Source organism: Trachinotus anak, unplaced genomic scaffold (assembly GCF_046630095.1).
Source record: "Trachinotus anak isolate AG129_WGS33_773 ecotype Australia unplaced genomic scaffold, CSIRO_AGI_Tana_v1 ptg000031l, whole genome shotgun sequence".
In the NCBI taxonomy this organism is placed as follows: domain Eukaryota; kingdom Metazoa; phylum Chordata; class Actinopteri; order Carangiformes; family Carangidae; genus Trachinotus; species Trachinotus anak.
In genome coordinates, this window is record NW_027273882.1 from 5355208 (window position 1) to 5374641 (window position 19434).

General features: G+C 39.0%; 1 protein-coding gene across 4 annotated transcripts in view; it reads right to left on the minus strand.

The window, feature by feature from the left end:
- The window catches only part of lama2 (laminin, alpha 2), a 174318-nt gene that overhangs the window by 13000 nt on the left and 141884 nt on the right, over positions 1–19434 (minus strand). For 2 of the 4 annotated variants that reach the window (XM_071467456.1, XM_071467455.1), the window contains 17 exons: positions 18828–18930; positions 18298–18414; positions 16607–16789; positions 15363–15517; positions 14633–14776; positions 12258–12391; positions 10743–10902; positions 10526–10650; positions 9981–10143; positions 9377–9521; positions 9107–9245; positions 8608–8619; positions 7736–7856; positions 5862–6017; positions 4987–5040; positions 1457–1608; positions 1164–1340 (listed from right to left, as the gene is read on the minus strand). In XM_071467456.1, coding sequence (XP_071323557.1) covers positions 1164–1340; positions 1457–1608; positions 4987–5040; positions 5862–6017; positions 7736–7856; positions 8608–8619; positions 9107–9245; positions 9377–9521; positions 9981–10143; positions 10526–10650; positions 10743–10902; positions 12258–12391; positions 14633–14776; positions 15363–15517; positions 16607–16789; positions 18298–18414; positions 18828–18930 — 2240 coding nt within the window. The remainder of the gene's footprint in view (positions 1–1163; positions 1341–1456; positions 1609–4986; positions 5041–5861; positions 6018–7735; positions 7857–8607; positions 8620–9106; positions 9246–9376; positions 9522–9980; positions 10144–10525; positions 10651–10742; positions 10903–12257; positions 12392–14632; positions 14777–15362; positions 15518–16606; positions 16790–18297; positions 18415–18827; positions 18931–19434) is intronic. The other 2 variants (XM_071467458.1, XM_071467457.1) reach the window with 1 other exon arrangement.

The window sequence follows — 19434 nt, forward strand, 5'->3', positions numbered from 1 at the left end:
ATTAAAACAGAAGTTAGAGCTTTGGGGTGAAGGGGGTGAAAGGGGTGAAATGAGGTGAGCGATAAACAAACACACAAAGATGAGGGAGCAGTGTAATTTGAGTTATGAGTATGTTTATGATGTTGGACAGCTCTATTACTGTTGTTCAGGCAGAGAGAGACAGTTGCTTTATGATCATCATCATCAACATCATCATGACCTCCTGCAATCATATTAACCAAGCTTTAACCCAACAGCGTACGAGGTCAAAATTAGGCCTGTCGTCTCCTGCCAGGAAACATTACAGGGAGGTCATTAGGACAGAAAGCTAAAGCTGTCCTGTTTGAGTATTGCTACAGCAGGTTTAAGGGGAACATTTAAAGTGTAATGCAAAGGAAATTGACGTGAAGTGAATCGGTCTGTTTTGCCGGTGTCAGTGTTTTAACACAGAGGAAATATCCAAAATCGAAAAGCTGACTCTGTTCTTTTGCCCCATATTCATCTTGTGATGTCAGGACCACATTACACTGAGGATAAATCAAAAACCAAAAAATACCAGTTATTTTAAATTCTTCTTTGATCTGATCAGATCACAACACAGTATATGAGAGGTTTGGATGGACACACAAGTGGTGGAGTCCATAGAGCTGTACAGTACATGAGCAGCAGTGGGAAAACAGGGAGCAGGGAGGGGTGAATATTTGCAGTAATTTGGAAATTGTTTTAAACTGCCCAGTGCAGAGTACTTTAAAAACCACACTTTTAAAAACACACTGTACATTTGACCAACCTAACTGCACTGCTCTGATATGCTGCGACTCATGCTCATCTTCATTATTGTTTATTCTGCTGATTTTTTTTCTAGATCGACTGACTTATCATTTGGCCTAAAAAATGTCAGAAAATTGTGAAAAAAATTTTGTTTGTCCAACCAACAAAACCCCAAAATACTTAATTTACTATCAAGTCAGACAAAGAAAAGCAGCAACTGGCCACTTTTGAGAAGCTGAAACTAGAGAATCTTTGGTATTTTTGCTCTAAAAATGAAAAACTATTAACTGATTGTTGACAAATTGAATATCTGCTCACTGTAACTATGTTTTATGTTTGTGTAGGAGCATATTCTAACTTCCTGTTTCAATGAATAGACAACTGTCTGTATATGTAGACTAGAGGTTACGTACACAGCGTTGACCATGAGGTTCCAAATACATCCTTGGAATGGGACGTTGGCTCTGTTGGACGTCTGCTCTACCTCTGCAGGAACACCACCGAGGAAGATACGCTGCAAGCTAATTGGCTGGTCATTGGGAAGTGTTCCCTCCCTCTTGGTTTCTTCATCGACCTGAACTGCAAAGGATCTGATAATAAACACACACACACAAATTCGATGGATTATACAGAGTAAAAATCTTCAACAGCAACAAAACAATACTGTCACAGGTAAAGGAAGTGTCAACATAGAGTAAACACCAACCTGCCAGCTAGCCTCTCTATGCGCAGTGAATGCTCCTTCCCATCATTCAGTATGCCTTGCTCAGGTCGCCTGATGACACGACGCGGACTGTGGCTGCCGGTAAACACCAAAACCTCCAGAGAGCCTTTGTTTAGCATGACTGAGAGGTAGGGCTGCAGGAGTCGGAGATAAACTTTATTAGCTGAGGCATCTAAACTACTCATAAGGCAAAGAAAGACGGAGAGGAGATGAAACGGAGAAGAAGAGGTTCAGCTAGATGCATGAGCGAGGGGCTTCACACCATATAACGTATATAAATAGGCAATACCTTCCACAATACTGATTGAAAAGGCCTGAGGGAAGGAGATACATGAATTAAGCCACTGAAAAAAAAAACAGAAAGTGAGAATTCTGAAGGAAACTAGAAGGAAAGGAAATGCCAACAAATACCTTAATGTTGTGTAGACTACCTGCACCCATGTAAATGTGGTTGTGTTTTTTTTAATGTTATCTAACCAAGAAAATCTTGTTGAACCTAAAACACACTCTTCAAGAGTCTCCTGGCCAAGGTAGACAGCAATCACATTGAGTTAGATGAAACTGATGACACAAAGTGTGTCAGAAGGTCAGAAATAAACAAAACTGTGATTACATGAAAAAAGTAGCAGATCAAAGAAAATCGCTCCATAGAAACAACCTAAAGTCTTCAATGTGGGATAAATGTCAAGAAACAGCTAGCAGGCAGCTCTTCAGTTAAGATTTTCTTTTGTCACACCTCCGAGCTGCCTGAAAAGGTCAGTTTAATACTGTCAAACACTAATACCCCAAAACATCAACAGCCAGGTGGTTCAAATAGAAGTTGTCTATAGCTGCTCCCTGCATCGTTTTATAAAATAAGGATGTAAATAAGGAATCTTTTCTAGCACTGAGGGGATTTCAAAATGGTTTCATTAGATGGATTTTCTTTGCGCCATATTATCATGCAATAATAGTGTTGTGCTCAACTTGGATTAAACTCCACATCCATGTCACAATTAGTTAAATGTTTGTCAGGAACAGGAGAGGAGCAAAAAGAAGAGACACTGGGACAAAACAGATAAGATGTGAAAGGAGGAGAAAAGACAAACAGGAGGGAGGAGAGACTACGGATTAAAGAGCAGAGAAGAGGAAAAAGGGAAAGGGGAGATGAGTTGGGGGGTACATGGAGAAAAACTGGAGGTGGATAAGAGAGGCAGGAGAGGAGAGGAGAGCAGGGAGGAAAGGATAACAAGAGATGAGAGGAACAGAGAGGAGAGGATAATAGGGGGAAGAGATGAGAGGGCAGAGAGCAAAACAGCGAGCGAGATAGAGATGGGGGGAGAGAGAAAGAGAGAGACAGACAGAGAGGTGCTAGAGAGCAGTGGTGCAGGGTCAGGCTAATTTGAATTTTAATTCACTGTGTGCCAGAGGGCGAAGTGGGAGACAATTTACCACCTGAAAATGGAATTTCAATTTGAGGTCGGGGACAAATTGAACTGAGATGTAGCTACAACATGCCTCTCGCTGCGCCGTCCCGCACACACACACACACACACGCACACGCACACGCACACGCACACACAGGTGCACAGATGCAGACACATGTCACACATACAGACAAACACACATGAACTCACACATACATTTATATACTGACGGAAAGCTACACAGAGACACACACACACACACACACACACACACACACACACACACACACACAGATACAGACTCACACACACACGTGTAGACATGCAAGCATGAAACCAAAGAGGCAGCAGACTATGGAGCTAACATGCATGCAAACACCTATACATGTACTAAGCCATGTTCATGAGAAAGTCAGCCACACAAAAAAAACACACACACACACACACACACACACACACACACACACGCCTCTGCTGCCTTCAATATTCTTAATCTTTCAGCTTTTAAAGTTTATTCATGAATGATTACTCTTCAGCTCTGGCTTCCTGAGTGTGTTTATTTGGGTGCCAGGTTGTAAAAGTGAAGCAGACTAAAAGCAGAAGAGAACACAGAAGGCTCATCGAGGGACTCTTCTCTCTAACATTCATGTCCTGGTATACAGCTGAAACAATTAGTTGGTTTGTCAATCAAAAGCAAATTAATCTGCAGCAACTATGATGACTGATTATCTCTTCTAAGGAAAAATTCCCTGCTTCTCAAAGGTGAGTACTGGGACGCTGGTTGTCAACTTGGGGTCTTGGAGATTGTAATGTACATTTTTCACAGTTTTTTGGCTTTATTATTCCGGTTTCATGGCCCCATCTTTCCCTTTCCTGCTGTTGTTCTTCTCACTGTGCTCTTTTATCTCAGCTTCCTTTATTCTGCTTCAAGCTTCTTCCTCCATTCGTTTTTCATCTCTCCGTCCGGTGTATTCATTGTCTCCTCTCTGTCTACTATCACACTCTCCCATCTTCTCATTTTTCTCTCCTCTCTTTGCATCATTTCTCCCCTCTGCAGCCCTGCTCTTTCTCCTCTATCCTTCCTTTCACCTCTAAATCTCCCTCTTCCATCCCTCCATCCTTTGTCTCCTGTCCCTGTCTCTCTGTCCCTCTCTAAAACATCCATTAGTCAGGGCCAAGTTGAGTTGATGGTGTTTTTAACCTCGCTTAACCTTTCTCCACACACACACACACACACACACACACACACACACACACACGTACACACACACACGTACACACACACACACGTACACACACACACACACACACGTACACACACACACACACACACACACACACACACACAGATACACACGCCCTGCCTGCCAGCATAGTTAGTAAAAATAGATTTATACGCCCAACAACCAGTGATGATGGATAAGCTAGAGGTAACCTCTGTGCGCTCTCTCTCTCTCTCTCACACACACACACACACACACACACTGTTGTACACACTCACATAAACATGCATACACTTTCAATTTAGCATTCATGTCATATACCCAATGAACTCCACATACACACAAATACGCTTGCCTGCAAATATCAACACATGCAAACACACAACTTACACACCAAAGACATGGTGTGTCCAGCAGAGATAAAATAATGGAGTTATTTATTTATCAGTGATTAGGATGAAAGTGTGTGTGTGTGTGTGTGTGTGTGTGTGTGTGTCAGAGAGATTGTTTTTAGCCATCAGAAAATCAGATCAGCACAGTTGCCAACAAATTCAAATCTCATTAATATGCACTCATGGAAACTTCACTCACTTATGTGTGGGTGTGTGTGTGCACGTGTGTGTGTGCATGCGTGCGTGTGTGTTTGTGTGGTCAGCTAAAAGCGGGGGTAACTGCTATACGATGGCTCAACAGCCGCAATGTGTGTTTGTGCATCTGTAAACTGACATTTCTTTGTGTGTGCGTGTGTGTGTTGGTTTTGGATAAAAGACAATCCAATTAGCCCAGTTGCCAACAAATGCAAATCTCATTAATATGCACTCATGAAAACGTCATTCACTTAGGGAGCGGGGGCAGTGCTTGGGTGTACATTAGTTGAACCCACCTCTCCTGACTGTCTGCGTCTCCTCTTGGAGCTGAGGAGGTTTGTGTTCCGGGCCTGTGGTGGAGAGATTTTCAGAACAATGTGAGGCTAAATGGACATTTTATTTTGAGGGTTCCTTAGTTCCTCAATCATTTCTTGGAAAGGTGATGGATGATAAGTCTAATAGACTCTAAAATTAATAACTGCTGTAGGATACAGTTTTTTTTTTAACAGGAGAGGAGACAACACTAACTACAACAAGTCAATCAAACTGCAAGGTTACAATATAGCTGTCAATTAAACCTCATAAAGTGAAAGAGTGTTGTTCCAAAAATCTTATACTTTTGAGATTTTCCTGATCACGATTGATTTCCATTTTTTGCAGCTGTGCAGGACAACAGTGTACTGCGCATCAATAGCAACTTCGAGCTGATTGAGTCTCCAGACTCTCTCTTCTGAGTAAACTTAATTAATTGCAATCAGTTTCCTGAAAAGAACTATGACGTTTGGTAATAATTATAGGGACAATATAGGAAGTGTTCAACATCCAATAAATGCTTTCAAATAATTCAAGTGCAGCTGAAAGTCTTTTAGTCTTTTGTAAAGTCTGTTGAACATGAAAAAAATGTGACATTTTTCCACAGGTTAGCATATAAATCAACATAAATAGTGTTCATAATAAATGAATATATTTAGGTTTAAATGGAGCACTTCATATTTCCCTTTATTTACTAAAGTAAATTAAATTATATAGCATTTAAATTATATAGTTCTTTCAATAAAACTTCTTTTACTAGGATTCTCACCATGTAAAATAAAACACTACATTTACATTTTAATATACAGCATGTTTAAAATCTGTTTAGAATTACGACAGAGTGTAGATTAAACCCAACCTGCTGGCCGATTGGTGAGGCTCCGCCTACTGCCAGCAGTATGGTCCCAGTGTCTGACAGGGTGCTGAAGGACAGGCTGATCTCTGTGCCGACTGTCAGCGACAGTCCACCCAGCTCCACGTATCCTGGCTTAGAGAAGCTGACTGTGTACAGGTTCTGTGAGACAGAGATTAAACAGTTTTTGTATTTTAGTGCACATCAATGAACAGATGATTTGTTTCGTGCTAAATTTTACAGAACACATTGAGATGGAAAAGTAAAAGTAGTGGAAATATAACAGAGTTTGGTTGATCAAAATTACATGACAACAAATTTCCTCAGAGGTTTTAGTTAAGTCAAGGTTTTACTCATAAAAGAGACAACTGTTAGAGGCATGCTGTGTTACAAAAACTATCAAATGTGCCGTCATCCACTATTCATTACTTTGAATGTGGTTGCAAAGTGGAAATACTCACACACATGCACACACCCACACACACCTACAAACTCTCATCTTTGTAGCATTGCAGAGTGGTTGCTAAAAGAAGAGAAAAGGCAGACAGGGGACTGGAGAGACCTTCACTACACACTCTCAACCCTGGGTCTTTATAATTCTTTATACAGTCTTTATACACTCTAGGAGCTGCATATTTGTATGTATAAATGGCACAATTATATAGTAATCATGTTGAATGTCTTGTATGGTTTTGAAAACTCCAATGCAGAATCAGTGTAAGCATATATATACACACTACTGGTCAAAAACACTTGCACTGATCCAGTTTTTATTGGAATTTAAGCAGTTCAGGTCCAGTGAATACCCTTAAAAGGTAAAATAAAGAGGTACAAAATGTTTAGGTCACCAAAAACAGAAAAATCATGTAAATTTCATAGAAAACTCATTTTTGAGCTTCAGCACATTCTGTTTGAATTTGAAATAAAATAATGAATAGTAAATTAAAGTGACATTAATACTGAAAGAACATTTGATAACTCTGATGCATTTTTGCTTTTTTGAGCCTTATCATCTTCTTTACTTGCAGTGTCCAATTACTATCGAACCCCTAAACTTTGGGAGCTATGCATTAAAAGGATTATATTTCCATTCCTTTCTACAAAGATGTAAATCTGCACAAATTAAAGTGGAGACTTGCTACTTTATTGCTGTATCAATTATTTTATTTTAAACTGAATGTGCTGAAGCAGAGAGCCTGAAAAACAAGTGTGTAAACATGAAACTCTCCATATACCTATGGTGTGGACGGTGTATTAGGACTGTATTAATAAACATAAAGTTTGTGTTTAAGAGGAAAATTAAAAGGTCATAGGTCAAATACAGTCTGAACTAGTGATTAACTTTTCTGACCTCTCTTTCCATTTTGTTTTGCAGAAAGCCACATTTATTTTTAAAAAGCTACAGATTGAATAGCAAATAAGAATGAAAGAGAGACACTCAAGTCAGAAAAGCAGAAGAGGCAGCGTCAGGAATAGGTGAGGAAAATATCACTCAGTTTATATGTCAAGGCCTTCTACAAATCCATATCTACTGTATGTAATGTTAATTTTCCATGCTCATATTCATTTGCCCTCCATTCAGTCACATCCTGACTCTTGACACACACATTTATACATGATAAATCATTTAACACTAACACTACTATACAGAGAGGTTTTCTCTTATGCTTATTATGCAAATACTGTGCTGTAGATGCTAAACTTTACACGTTATATGCTTGACTAATGCCATCAAAATATAAACTAGTGAGAAACTTTAAATGCATTTTATAGCATACAGCACTGGATCTACAATACAAGCAGACAGGCATACTTCTGTAAAAATAAGCATTTAAATATACTGCAGTGCTATAAATCTACAATTAAGTGGACACTCTTACCTCTACATTACATCCCTTAGTGACCCCAGTATAATCTGAACTGCTGAGGAGACTATATGGAGTTCTGGAGACCTCAATCTCCCGAAGACAGCCTGCATATCGCTTCAGAGTGACCTCTGACCTATAAAGGAGTTGGAATGATTTTAAGAAGGAGCATCTATAGAAAAGGACACTGGAAAAGCTCCATGGGCTTTCCTGTTTCTTAGCAGTGTAGAATCATTTGAATTACTGCCATGGTGAAGCTATTGCATCATGTGTCCAAAAGCAGAGACGTTTGCACGTCAACAACAAGAATAATCTGAAAGTGGCGTTTGTCCATACTGTCCATATTAATACTTTTGGGTTTGTTATAATTATCTTTATGTAATGTCAGGCTATGTTCAGGTTACATATTATACAAGATGGAAGGAAAACAGTCAACAGTGGAAAATCCATCATCTCATAATTTTAAATCACACCAAACATTATTAGCAGTGTAAGGCAACATATTGTAATTGTTTTCTGTGAATTAAGGCCATGTTTTTCTAGCTCAGCAAAAGCTGTTGCTTGCAGCACTACAAAAACATGGTAGAGACACTTAGATCCTGAATCTGAATAGAATTATGGCAATAATGCCTGTGAGGCAGTGTCATAAATGTGAGATGTGCACCTAAATGTTTCTAAGCAGACAAACGCCAAATTCAGATTAATAAAAGGATAGAGAAAGTGCTTTCCAGCTGCCATGTGGAAGAGCAGGAGCCTTCAGGTGCCAGCCAAGATACAAAGAGACACATTCACTGTGGGCTATACAGCATCATCATGATGGGTGGGCCTCATGCACAGTGCATTTTACTGTATGTCTGATTGTGAAATGTATTTCTTAATTTATTTACCTGGCTGTCATGCTGTTAAGACAAAACATGATATCAGAGCATTAGCACATTTCAAAAACACTGTTTCACCTAATGACTCGTTTAAACTAGTCAAGTTGTGTTTGCTCAACCTGCTGGTTCGTAGATGTTTTCATGACAGACTACAAGGTGTGAAAAGAGTTATAATGGGCTGTGGAGAGGCTGATTGTTCTTGGTCAATTATTCCATTACATTATTTATTATTTTCCTTTTTGAGAGTTGCAGTGGAAGGTCTTTTTATTTTGCCTGCAGTTTTTATGTGAAACTCCATTTGTTTTTTATGTACCTAGATAAAAAGTCAATCTGAAATCTGAAGTCTGAGCAGCTATACACAGTTATACACTGGGAAATAACCACAATCATTAGGAAGACAGTCTTATCATACATACAGAATATATTATAGCCTTCATTAAAATTAATCTATCTGTATCAGAGTGTCTAACTATGTACATGAATGAAATACAGCAGTGTGTGCTCGTACCTGTAGTTTCCAATTGTCGGCAGCCCTCCAAAATAGATTTTCTGGTTTTCTTTGAGGTTGAGACCACTAGCTGAACCCTGAGATGTGGCCACTATCTTCTCCTCAGCACTGCTGTCGATGTCCACTACAGTCACCGTGGCTTTGTAAACAGTTAAAGGGACATAAATAACAATAAAACAGGCAGACACAGACTGTGTGATATCAATGCTCTATTCATTCATAGGCTCAGGTATCTGCTCATTTGTCTGTTGTTTTCAGTGTTGTGTGTACCTTGTTTCTTGTTCCTTGACATGGTGAGGGATTTCCAGGTTCCATCATTGTGGCGGTTAGTGGATATGGCGCTGCCAACCCCTGACCCAAGGTCAAAGTTCACCTTCACCTTGCCCTCTGACAGCTCCAGGGACATAAAGTCCTTCTACACAGAGCAACAGTCGGAGAAAATGTGCTGTGAGGCCCTGATGTTTGTTTCAAGTGTACACACACCAACTTTTGTAGAAATGTCAAAATAAAAAAAAAAATCTGCTTCATAGAGCCAAGAAAAAAACATGAAATACAAAACAAGGCAAGAAGTTCTACCTACATCTAACACTAATAACACAAAAATGTGGTGCTGTCAATGGAGAGATAAGAATGATATGATGCAAACTGCTTCATTCATTACAAAAATGAAAGTAGTCACAATAATAAAGGCCTTTTAACTTTTGTATAAGCCTCTTAGACTTTTTGAGGACAAAAAAAATACATGTTTTCAGTTGAATGATGATGGACTTAGTTTATCCAAGTCTTCACTTTATATTTCAAGTGAAGCAGGATTTCTTATGGATGAATGATAAACCTTTGAGTTTCATACCCTTTTGCTTTGTGGTGTACATACCATATCCTCAGTAGCCAGATACATGAGGAGGGCATCGGAGGAGAAAGTGCGGAACTTAAAGGTGACAGTGGAAACATTGGGGTTCCACCTTGTGGGGCGTCCCACTGCGGCATAGCCTTCACCATCCAGCTGGACTATTCCCTCGCCATCTGAGCGCTGAGGGCTATAAAAACACAGACACTTTATTATTGGTTTCTTTTCCTTCCAAGTTTGAAATGCAAAGTAACAAAGATGATGAAGTGGCCTCTTGAATATTAAAGGAACAACAAAAGAGTGAAAGAAAATTGACTGAACGAAGAATTGTTTTGATCTCAGAAGTCGTGCTTAATGACAAAAAAACCAACATTGGTTATATATATATATATATATATATATATATATATATATATATATATATATATATATATATATATGAAAATGAATGATTTTATAACATCCAGTGTATACAGGGGTGCATAATAATAACAGTAAACAAGGAGGAAAAAAATGAATAAAATATTACAATTTATAAAAAAATATTAAAACTTTGTGAAGTGTTTGTTCACCTGACAACACATCCTTTACAGTCTCCCTCTCTCTCTCTGTAGTTCCACAGTCCAATGGGTTTACCATCCAAGAAGGTCTCTCCCATACAGCCTGTGAATGTTGTTGTTCGTACTGCATCTGCTTTCTGAAAGACAGAGGGAGGGAAAAAAAGCAATGTAAAAAAAGACAGACAGGTTCTCGATGTTGTTATACACAGACAGAGAGACAGTCAGATACCTTCACAGCGCCGAGTATTCCTCCCACAAAGAGGTAGGCGTTCTGGTCCACATCCAAGATGGTGTAGGCTGTGGGCGAGTTGGCACTGGCCGGGGTCGGCATCATACCAGCCATGGAGCCTTCCAGAGGATATACTGATATGGTACCATTCAAGCCATTACTGCAGACAGAGAGAAGGAGTAAGAGAGAGGAGGTTTGATGTTATTTTGTTTGCCATTCTGTATTTCCTGGAAGACAGACTGTCTAACACCAGACCCATTTACACCAAGCAGACATCCCACCTGCGCCATGCATTTCCATCCGAGAGATTTCCCAAAGGTGTTTTCCAGTGGGATCGCACAGCCTATCAGTCTTAAAAATGTTCCCCTACACAATACAGAAATGCTGTTCCTGCTTCGAAAACAAACTCCGAGGTGGGAGATTAATCTCATTGTACAGCTCAGAGGCTCCACTGCTACAAACTGGTTCCACATTGTGTTTCTATCTTTCATCTTTAGCACTGAGAGTTCATAAAAACTGATTCCAAGTGCCTCTAAAATCTTCAGTTGGTGAAAATGTATACAGCACCACTTCAGCTTTCACAGAGGAAAACTGGATCTGATAGATTACACTGTATCTGTGGAATGATGTCCCATGTGCTGACAAGGCTGAAAACTCTTGATTTCCCATGTGAAGCAACGCGTTTTCTTCAGCAGTGTGAATGAAATGACATCCTGTGGTCGCTAGGTTGGTTTATTTTTGCTGTTAAAATTGGTTGTTGTTGACTTGATTAGGTTATGTCATTCTGCTTATGATATATTTGATGTTGGTTAGATTTCTCTTTCCACATATTTAAACTACAAGGCCAAAAGTTTTGGAGCTACTGCAGAGTTGGAACAAACTGTTACTACAACCTCTGAAGAATTATTTCGACAATAGTTCTATATAGGACTGTATATTTCCATCAAAATGTTGAAAAAAAAAAAAGAAAAAAAAAAGGCAAATAACAAAGGAAGATAGACTGGTTGGTCAGGGGTTCATCCTACAGCAAGATAATGACCCAAAACATTATAAGCAAAGAACTAGACAGTGGCTCCACATGATGGAAGAGTAGCAGTCTCCAGAATTAAAACCCTTGAAGCTGATTTGAGATGAACTGAACTGAAGATGAAAGCAAAGGAGACTACAAGTGCAACACCTTTGTGTGAACTTCTGCAACAGTGCGGGTATGAAATTTCTGAATAATGTTTGATTTCCATTAGTGCAGATGTCAGAGTGGAACCTGGAGATAAGTGCTATATATTTGCATGGAAGTGGCTCTCTTGGCTCTCTTTCTTGTCTATTTGTGCATACTATGTATCTGTCATTATGTGCATGAGCTGGTGAGTTTGTGTGTGCATCATCAAAACATACTTCTCAACATCCCTAGCTTCTTAGATCTGCCCATTCTGCTTTGGAAGCACGTTTGAATGAGAAGCTTTGCATGCAAAGCAACAAAGAATATGCATGTACTGTATGTGTGTGCACACTTCTTACCGAGACGCCTCTATTCTGTGCCAGTTCCCGTCATGGATGGTGTGATGGGGATATTCGACCCTGCCCACACCTGAACCCACGTCCCAAAGGAAATTCACCTTCCCTTTACGCATCTCTAAGGCCAGGAAATCAACCTGAGACACACAGAAGACATATGCTGACTATACTGTGTACAAACTGTTGTAGAAATATGAAATTGTGCACTATATTGACTCATCATGTCAACAGACAAATGAGCTGAATTAAACTGGAGGGAGAGAAATATAGGTTCAATGAAAAAGCCAGTCAGTTTATATTATAATGAAATTTGCCTCGGAGGGAACATGTCTGCAATGTAACCACAAACTGTATTGGAATTTGAGGAAAGTAACCTCACAAATCTCAGTGATGGCCAGGTTGGCAGATACACCACCAGGTGTAAACACAGTTCATCTCAAACTGTGCAAAGAATGAACTGGAAAACACAATTAAAATGTAGTATCCATAGCATTTAATACATTTTACTGAAAATTGTACAATGCAGTTCTTCACCTTTGCTCCTGAGATGACAGAGCACAGGTGTTATGCAACACTGGTTGGTGGTGATGCAAAAGTGATGGTGATTATAGTGATGGTGAGAATAAGTGTCCAAAATCCCACTGTGTTACTCACTATAGAGAAGCTTGCATTGTATTTATCATGTAGGGGATAGTGAAAGAGTGAACAAAGAAGGGATTTCACACCCAGCTCTGATCTATTCTGAGGGTACAAAGTTTTCTCCATCTGTCTCTGTAAGTGGATTTTCACAGGATCTTGCTGTATTTTGATTAATGATCTTATTACTTATTTATGAGCCAAAAAATTAATAGGAGAATTTTGAGCATATGCTCTCTTCTGGATGCTGCGTCTGAAGTACACACACACACATCATTATTATTCATATAGTATTATGCACAATTAGAGATTATTAGGGAGTCACATTTGAAGACACAAATGACACATACACAAACAGGTACACACACTTATCTTTCTAGTCTCTCCAGGGTAATGACGATTATTCATTAGCACAGATCACAGGGCAACGTCGTTATTATTCAACTAGCATTACACACTATTAGTGAAATGTTAGAGGTGCGTGCACACACACACACACACACACACACACACACACACACACACACACACACACACACACACACACACACACAGACAAAGACAGACAGACACCATTACTATTCATACTGAATTCTTTGCAATTAGAGAGTATTAGTGAGAGACACAAAAACACACATATGCGCACACACATGCATGCACGTTCAAGACTTCCCAGTCAGATGAAGCAAAGCAGTGATTTCTCAGGGGAAATCAGGCTAAAGCAGGGAGCAACATAAACTTGTTAATTGCTGCCGCTCGTTAGGACACACACATATCCATACACACTTATCCACGCATATGCACACTTTGGGATTATCAGTGGTACCTTAAAACAGCAGCGTGCTGTGTTTGTGGGGGCGTTAGTGAGTAAGAGTCAAGAAGTATTAATTATTCTCATATTAGACAAATCATTCAGGGAATGCGTTGGCTGTGTGTGTGTGTGTGTGTGTGTGTGTGTGTGTGTGTGTGTGTGTGTGTGTGGCTGAGAGGGAGGAACACAAATGTGTGCTTCTCTCCGTGTGTGTGTGTGTGTGTGTGTGTGTGTATACACTGGCATTTTCAAGTGTGATAAATGCTACACAATATACAGCATCTCTACATTATATTAAATATGATTAATGCTTTAATATGAAACATTTTAGAAATTTGAAGCTGTCAACTGGATTCGTAAGCAATAATACCAGAGCCATATATGCTAGAGACAAAGTTTTTTCTGCAGAGCCATAATGATGCATTAGTTATCCAACAAAACTTAATGGATGTTAATAAACAGCAATGCATTATTATCATGGAAATGTATGCTGCTGAAGATGTAGATGAAGAAAATAATTCAAAATAATGACTATAGGTCTCTATATACATGATTATTTTCTTAAATTCTGAGAATCAGCTAGCAGCAGTCCACTGCTTCGTTTTTGACATTTTGGTCAGTTGTAAATTGAAATGACCAAAATATATGGTTTAAGATCACAGTTGCATTAAGACATAGAGCAGATCTGGTTGTGGTTAATATAAACCTCCAGGGAAAAGTCACTGAAATCTCAACATATCTGGCTGTATCCAAAGTCACTGTCAGCCTTAGACACACTCTATTAATCTGTCCATATAAAGTATGAAAGAACAATTGCTGTTGCAGTTTTGACAGTATATTTCACTGGAAGAGCCTAACCTTTAAATGAACAAACAATTTCTGTGCATTTGTGGTAATTTGTGTTGGATAAATAAATAAACAGTATACTTACATATTTGGCTGACCCCAGGTAGAGGAGCAGGTTATCAGGTGTTGTGGTTTTAACATGAAGGATGATGGTGTTGTACCTCCCCTTCCTGATATCAGGGCGGTAACTACGGAGACAATCGCCACCTGATGACACTGATACTTTGATCTGGAACAAGGAAGACAAAGAAGAGAGATTAAGAGGTTTCTACATGAAGAATTTTGCATAATTTTTGTCTTTTAGTATTTTAGTTAAGATTTGTTTTATATGGAGTCACATAAAAGCATTGCAAACCCGGCTTAAAGTTAGCCTGGTGCCTGCTGCTGACCTGTCCATAGCATCATAGATTTCATAGCTTTTGATAATAAATTGGGCCAGTATCTTTCCAGTGTTTGCTATAAATCCTATTGTAACCCTCAAAAAGTTGCCAAACTGACCTTTTGTATTAGTTGTGAGAGAGTACAACTACTGAATTTGAAAATGTTTTATTTAATGAATATATTTTGCTATAAGAATAATATTTTTTACCTCAGATCATAAAAGGAAGTCTAATAATGGAAAATAAGCTTTTGAGAGTAGAATAATGCAATGTGACGAATGAATGTATGTATGTGTATTCATGAGCAATAAAATTCAAAACCAAAGTAAATGATTATAAATCTTTTGCTGAGGAAACAATTGTGCTGTTACACACTTAAACTCCTTAAATATGATCAGACTGATAGTTGTACATGTCAGTGTCTTGACAACTTACGGAGTTGGCCTGTTTTCTGGCTTGGTTGATCAGTTCCTTTATTTGTGAGATGTTTCGCTTCAAATTATCCTGCAACTTTTTGATTGGCTGCAGCTTCTCCAGCAGTCTATCAGCTTCATCCTCTAAATCCTTCACTTTAGCTCCTGCAGCATGGACTGAGAGTAGAGAGAGATGAAGCAGAGTAGTGACACAGAAGAGCACAGCAGTTGCCACCATTAACACTGTACAGTATATTATAGCTGAGAGAGCATGGAAAGCCAGCGTGTATAGAGTCTGGAAGAAAGGATGACAAATGAAGGCAGCCGACGAGATCATCGATATTACTCAAAGGAGGAGAAGAAATATGGAAGAAGAGCAAGAAAGATGGAGAAGGTGCATTAGTGCAGCTCAGCATTCAAAGAAAACCTTTTCTCTAAAACCTTTACTATTATATATTGTAAAGGCTTGAAACTGAAAAAGATGTGTACATAGACAAAAAGAAGAAAAAAAAAAGAAAAAGAAGTTCCATGCTTTGCGATGTGCACAGCGCTCATGCTCCAGCCGGGCAGAGCAGAACAGAGGCATTATTAGAAGCTATTACTGCTTACTGGACAGATATTAAAGATGAGATAAGATCATAAAATGAGTGGGTGGTGCTCCAATACTGTTGTTGAAATCAGATCATAATGACATAGTTGATATTGATTGCGCTGAAAAACAAACAACATAACTATGTTTAATTGTATCCAAGGGATGACTTTAAGGGTTCCAGCTTAATATGGTGCAGAGCGAAGCCTTTAACTGTGGAGCAACATGTATTAGTCGTGAATTAATACTATTAATATTACTTAGTAATTACAACATTGTATTGGTACACCACTTATAGCACATAGTACATATATTGAGGTAAGTGAAATATACATACTGATGGCTGTGGGGATTGAAAAAAGAGAGACAGAGAGAAAAAACATCAGGTTTGGGTGGAAGTAGTTCTTACTAATTTATGTGACTTTCTGTGACTCATTTCTCCAATGAGTTGAGAAATTTTCAGATGGAGGATTAGACTGAAGACAGATTGACATTTAAAAAGCACTTAATTAACTGATTATTTATTTCTCTGTTCATTGTCGTCCTTATTAAAATGTGTATTTTGTGAAGAACTTTTTTGTGCCTTTTTTTCAAATGGTAATTACTCTGTGAACCAAATTCACGGGGGGGGGGTCTGTGTGTAATCACTAGACTAGCCAAAATTAAAGGAACTTTACTGTTTTTCTCGGGGTCCTGGATCATCTGATTGGCTGCATTCACCGTGTCCTCCAGCTCACTGTAGTTCCTCTGTAGGCCACGGAGTCGCAGATTCAAATCTCCGAGGCGTTCGAGGACATCTATGGCCGTGGCATTAGCATCAGCTGCTACAGCCTTTGTGGATGCTAGCTTAACTGCTGTGTCTGCCAGAGAAAACAATAATAACAAAAATAAAATAATAAAAAACAGACAAAGTTACACAAATTACATACATTAATCAGTGACTTTGCATTAAGGGGCCAGTAGATGGGCTTTGTGATGCATAGAGCTGCTAATGATATTGAGATATTGTTCAGTCAACATGATGGATATGTATTTTTAATAAATATTTATGGTGGAATTTATCAGTACGACATAATTGAATGGGATGTATTGGAGGCCTTCGACCTGAGCTGATTCTCATGTTAGATGTTAGATTTTATTTTCAGACAATAATGCATGAATACACTTATTTGTTGCTTGTGCTTTGTTTGGCAGTTGACAGTGGGGAATAGGAGTAAAAACCTGAGATAAGAGAAGACAGATCCCAGGCCAGATTTGGAGGCAGGAAGTGGCACTGACTCAGAGGTACAACTTTAATGTGAGGCAGTTTGTACTGACTTTGCATCACATCCACAAGCTGTGTCACAATACAATCCTGTTATTCTGATTCAACAATACTTAAAAGCTTATCCTTCTATTCAGTTGTTCTGAGAATATTTCCCAAATGGAAAACTGCAACAGAACTGCTACTCAAAGCTGGAAAAATCGAAAAGAAATTGGGAACATGATAAGGACGATTTTACTTCTTATAAGTTCCAAAATTAGAAATTTATAGTGAAAGGTAAGATTTTCTATTAATCATTTAACCACAAAATTGTAAAACTGCATTTATTATTTGTATATTAAGTAACAAAACAAAGCTCTAAGAAGAGTGCTACAAACTTTACGCACTACATATTTTCGTCATTTAACCTGTGACTGACAGTGGGCCAACCTGACAAGTAGGCAAGCATCTTGTATAAACAAGATTACTCTGATAATACAGGCAGTGCAGGTGGGTCACTTCTTTTCACTAAAACCTTGCGATCAAGCTCTGCCTCAGGAACAACTCCTCCATCATATCACAGGATTTGTCCTGTGGATGTCTGGCCATAAATACCAAACTTGGTTTGATACAATAGGTGACTTAGGTCAATCCAGTAGGTATTAGGGGTTAAACTGAAACTCTAAACCCACCAAACCAGAGTATAATCACTGCTGAACATTACTCCTCCCACACATCTCATTGTGTCCTCAGGTTGAGTGAATCCTGTGAAAATCAGACTGATAATCTTTTGGTCTCTAGAGTTCCGACCCAACCACAGGGATTTGAACTGCAATTTAACATGTTGTGTTAATTCACAATTTGTAGCAGCTACATTTAACTTTTTTCTGCATGTTGATCCAAAGGCAACCATGTGCATCACTTTAGTTCAACCACCTCACTATCACTGCAGTGCATTTGTGTGTGTCTGTGTATCTGAGTATTGACATGTGTCAAGTTGAGTTTACCAGAGCAACTGACCTCTATCCGCACACTGATATTGATCCACTCTCTCTTTACCCCCCCCCCCAACACACACACACACACACACACACTCAGTCACTCACACACACTGTGCAGTCGTACCGTTGGGGATAGCATTGAGCGTTGCCATGGTTCCGTTGACAGCTTTGAGCAGGTCTTTGGTTTTGTCTCTTGCTGCTTTAACTCTGCCCTTCAGCCCGGCCACACTATCTGCATTCTCTACACACCCACAAAAAACACACAAACACGGACACACACGCAAAGTAAATGATGGTGATTGTTTGATTTGAAGCCTGGGCAGCCTGCTAATAAAATCACTTCACTCACCCCCCTGACAGGGAAGAGTGACTGACAGTGAGGCATAGAGAGGCAGATGAAGATTGACACTGATGGCTGATAAACTGGTTCAAATGAATAAAACTCAGTACTTGTTTGTACTGTGCATATGATCATTTCTATATCATATTATCATTACTGTAATCCAGTAATTGACTGAAGCTCATCGTAGTAAGTAGGCTCATAGTAGCCTACTTATATCATCACACTGTCTGTTGCATGCAATATACTATATAGTATGTTTTTTATGAAATATATTGCACGTGCGCACACACACACTGTATACCCATGGTTACCTTTGACATCATTTTGCAGTTGTTTAGCTTGGTTCAGCAGTGTTTGGCTCTTCTGAAGGGCACCTTGAGCTGCATCTTTTATTGGGACCTCCGGACCTACAGCCTAAACACACACACACACACACACACACACACACACACACACACACACACACACACACACACACACAAATAGATTTACATAGAGCAACATCATCAAATACATTACTTCATATGCTTTCACCAAAAATGCTTCCACAATAAAATTTAAATCCCAAACATAAATTTAAAATATGTTTTGTGACACATAAAAAGGTGCAGTAATCTACATATGATCTTTATGTAAGATCAGAGCATGACTACTTTGAAATGCTAAATGATATTCTAAGAAAGGTATTCAGCCGACTTCTCTTCATATATTCTCCACCCTCAACTACTCCTTTCTTTGTTTGTACTCCTCCTTTCCTTTTTTTTTTTTTTTTTAGCTCTTTCTACTTCTGCCCTTTACCTCTTTCTTGCAAAAGGAAGAAGAGAAAGAAGGCAGGTGAAAAAAATGCAAACGAGGGGAATGAGTCAAAAAAAGGGTAAAACATTGGGGGAAAAAAGGACAAATAAATGAACTGGCATA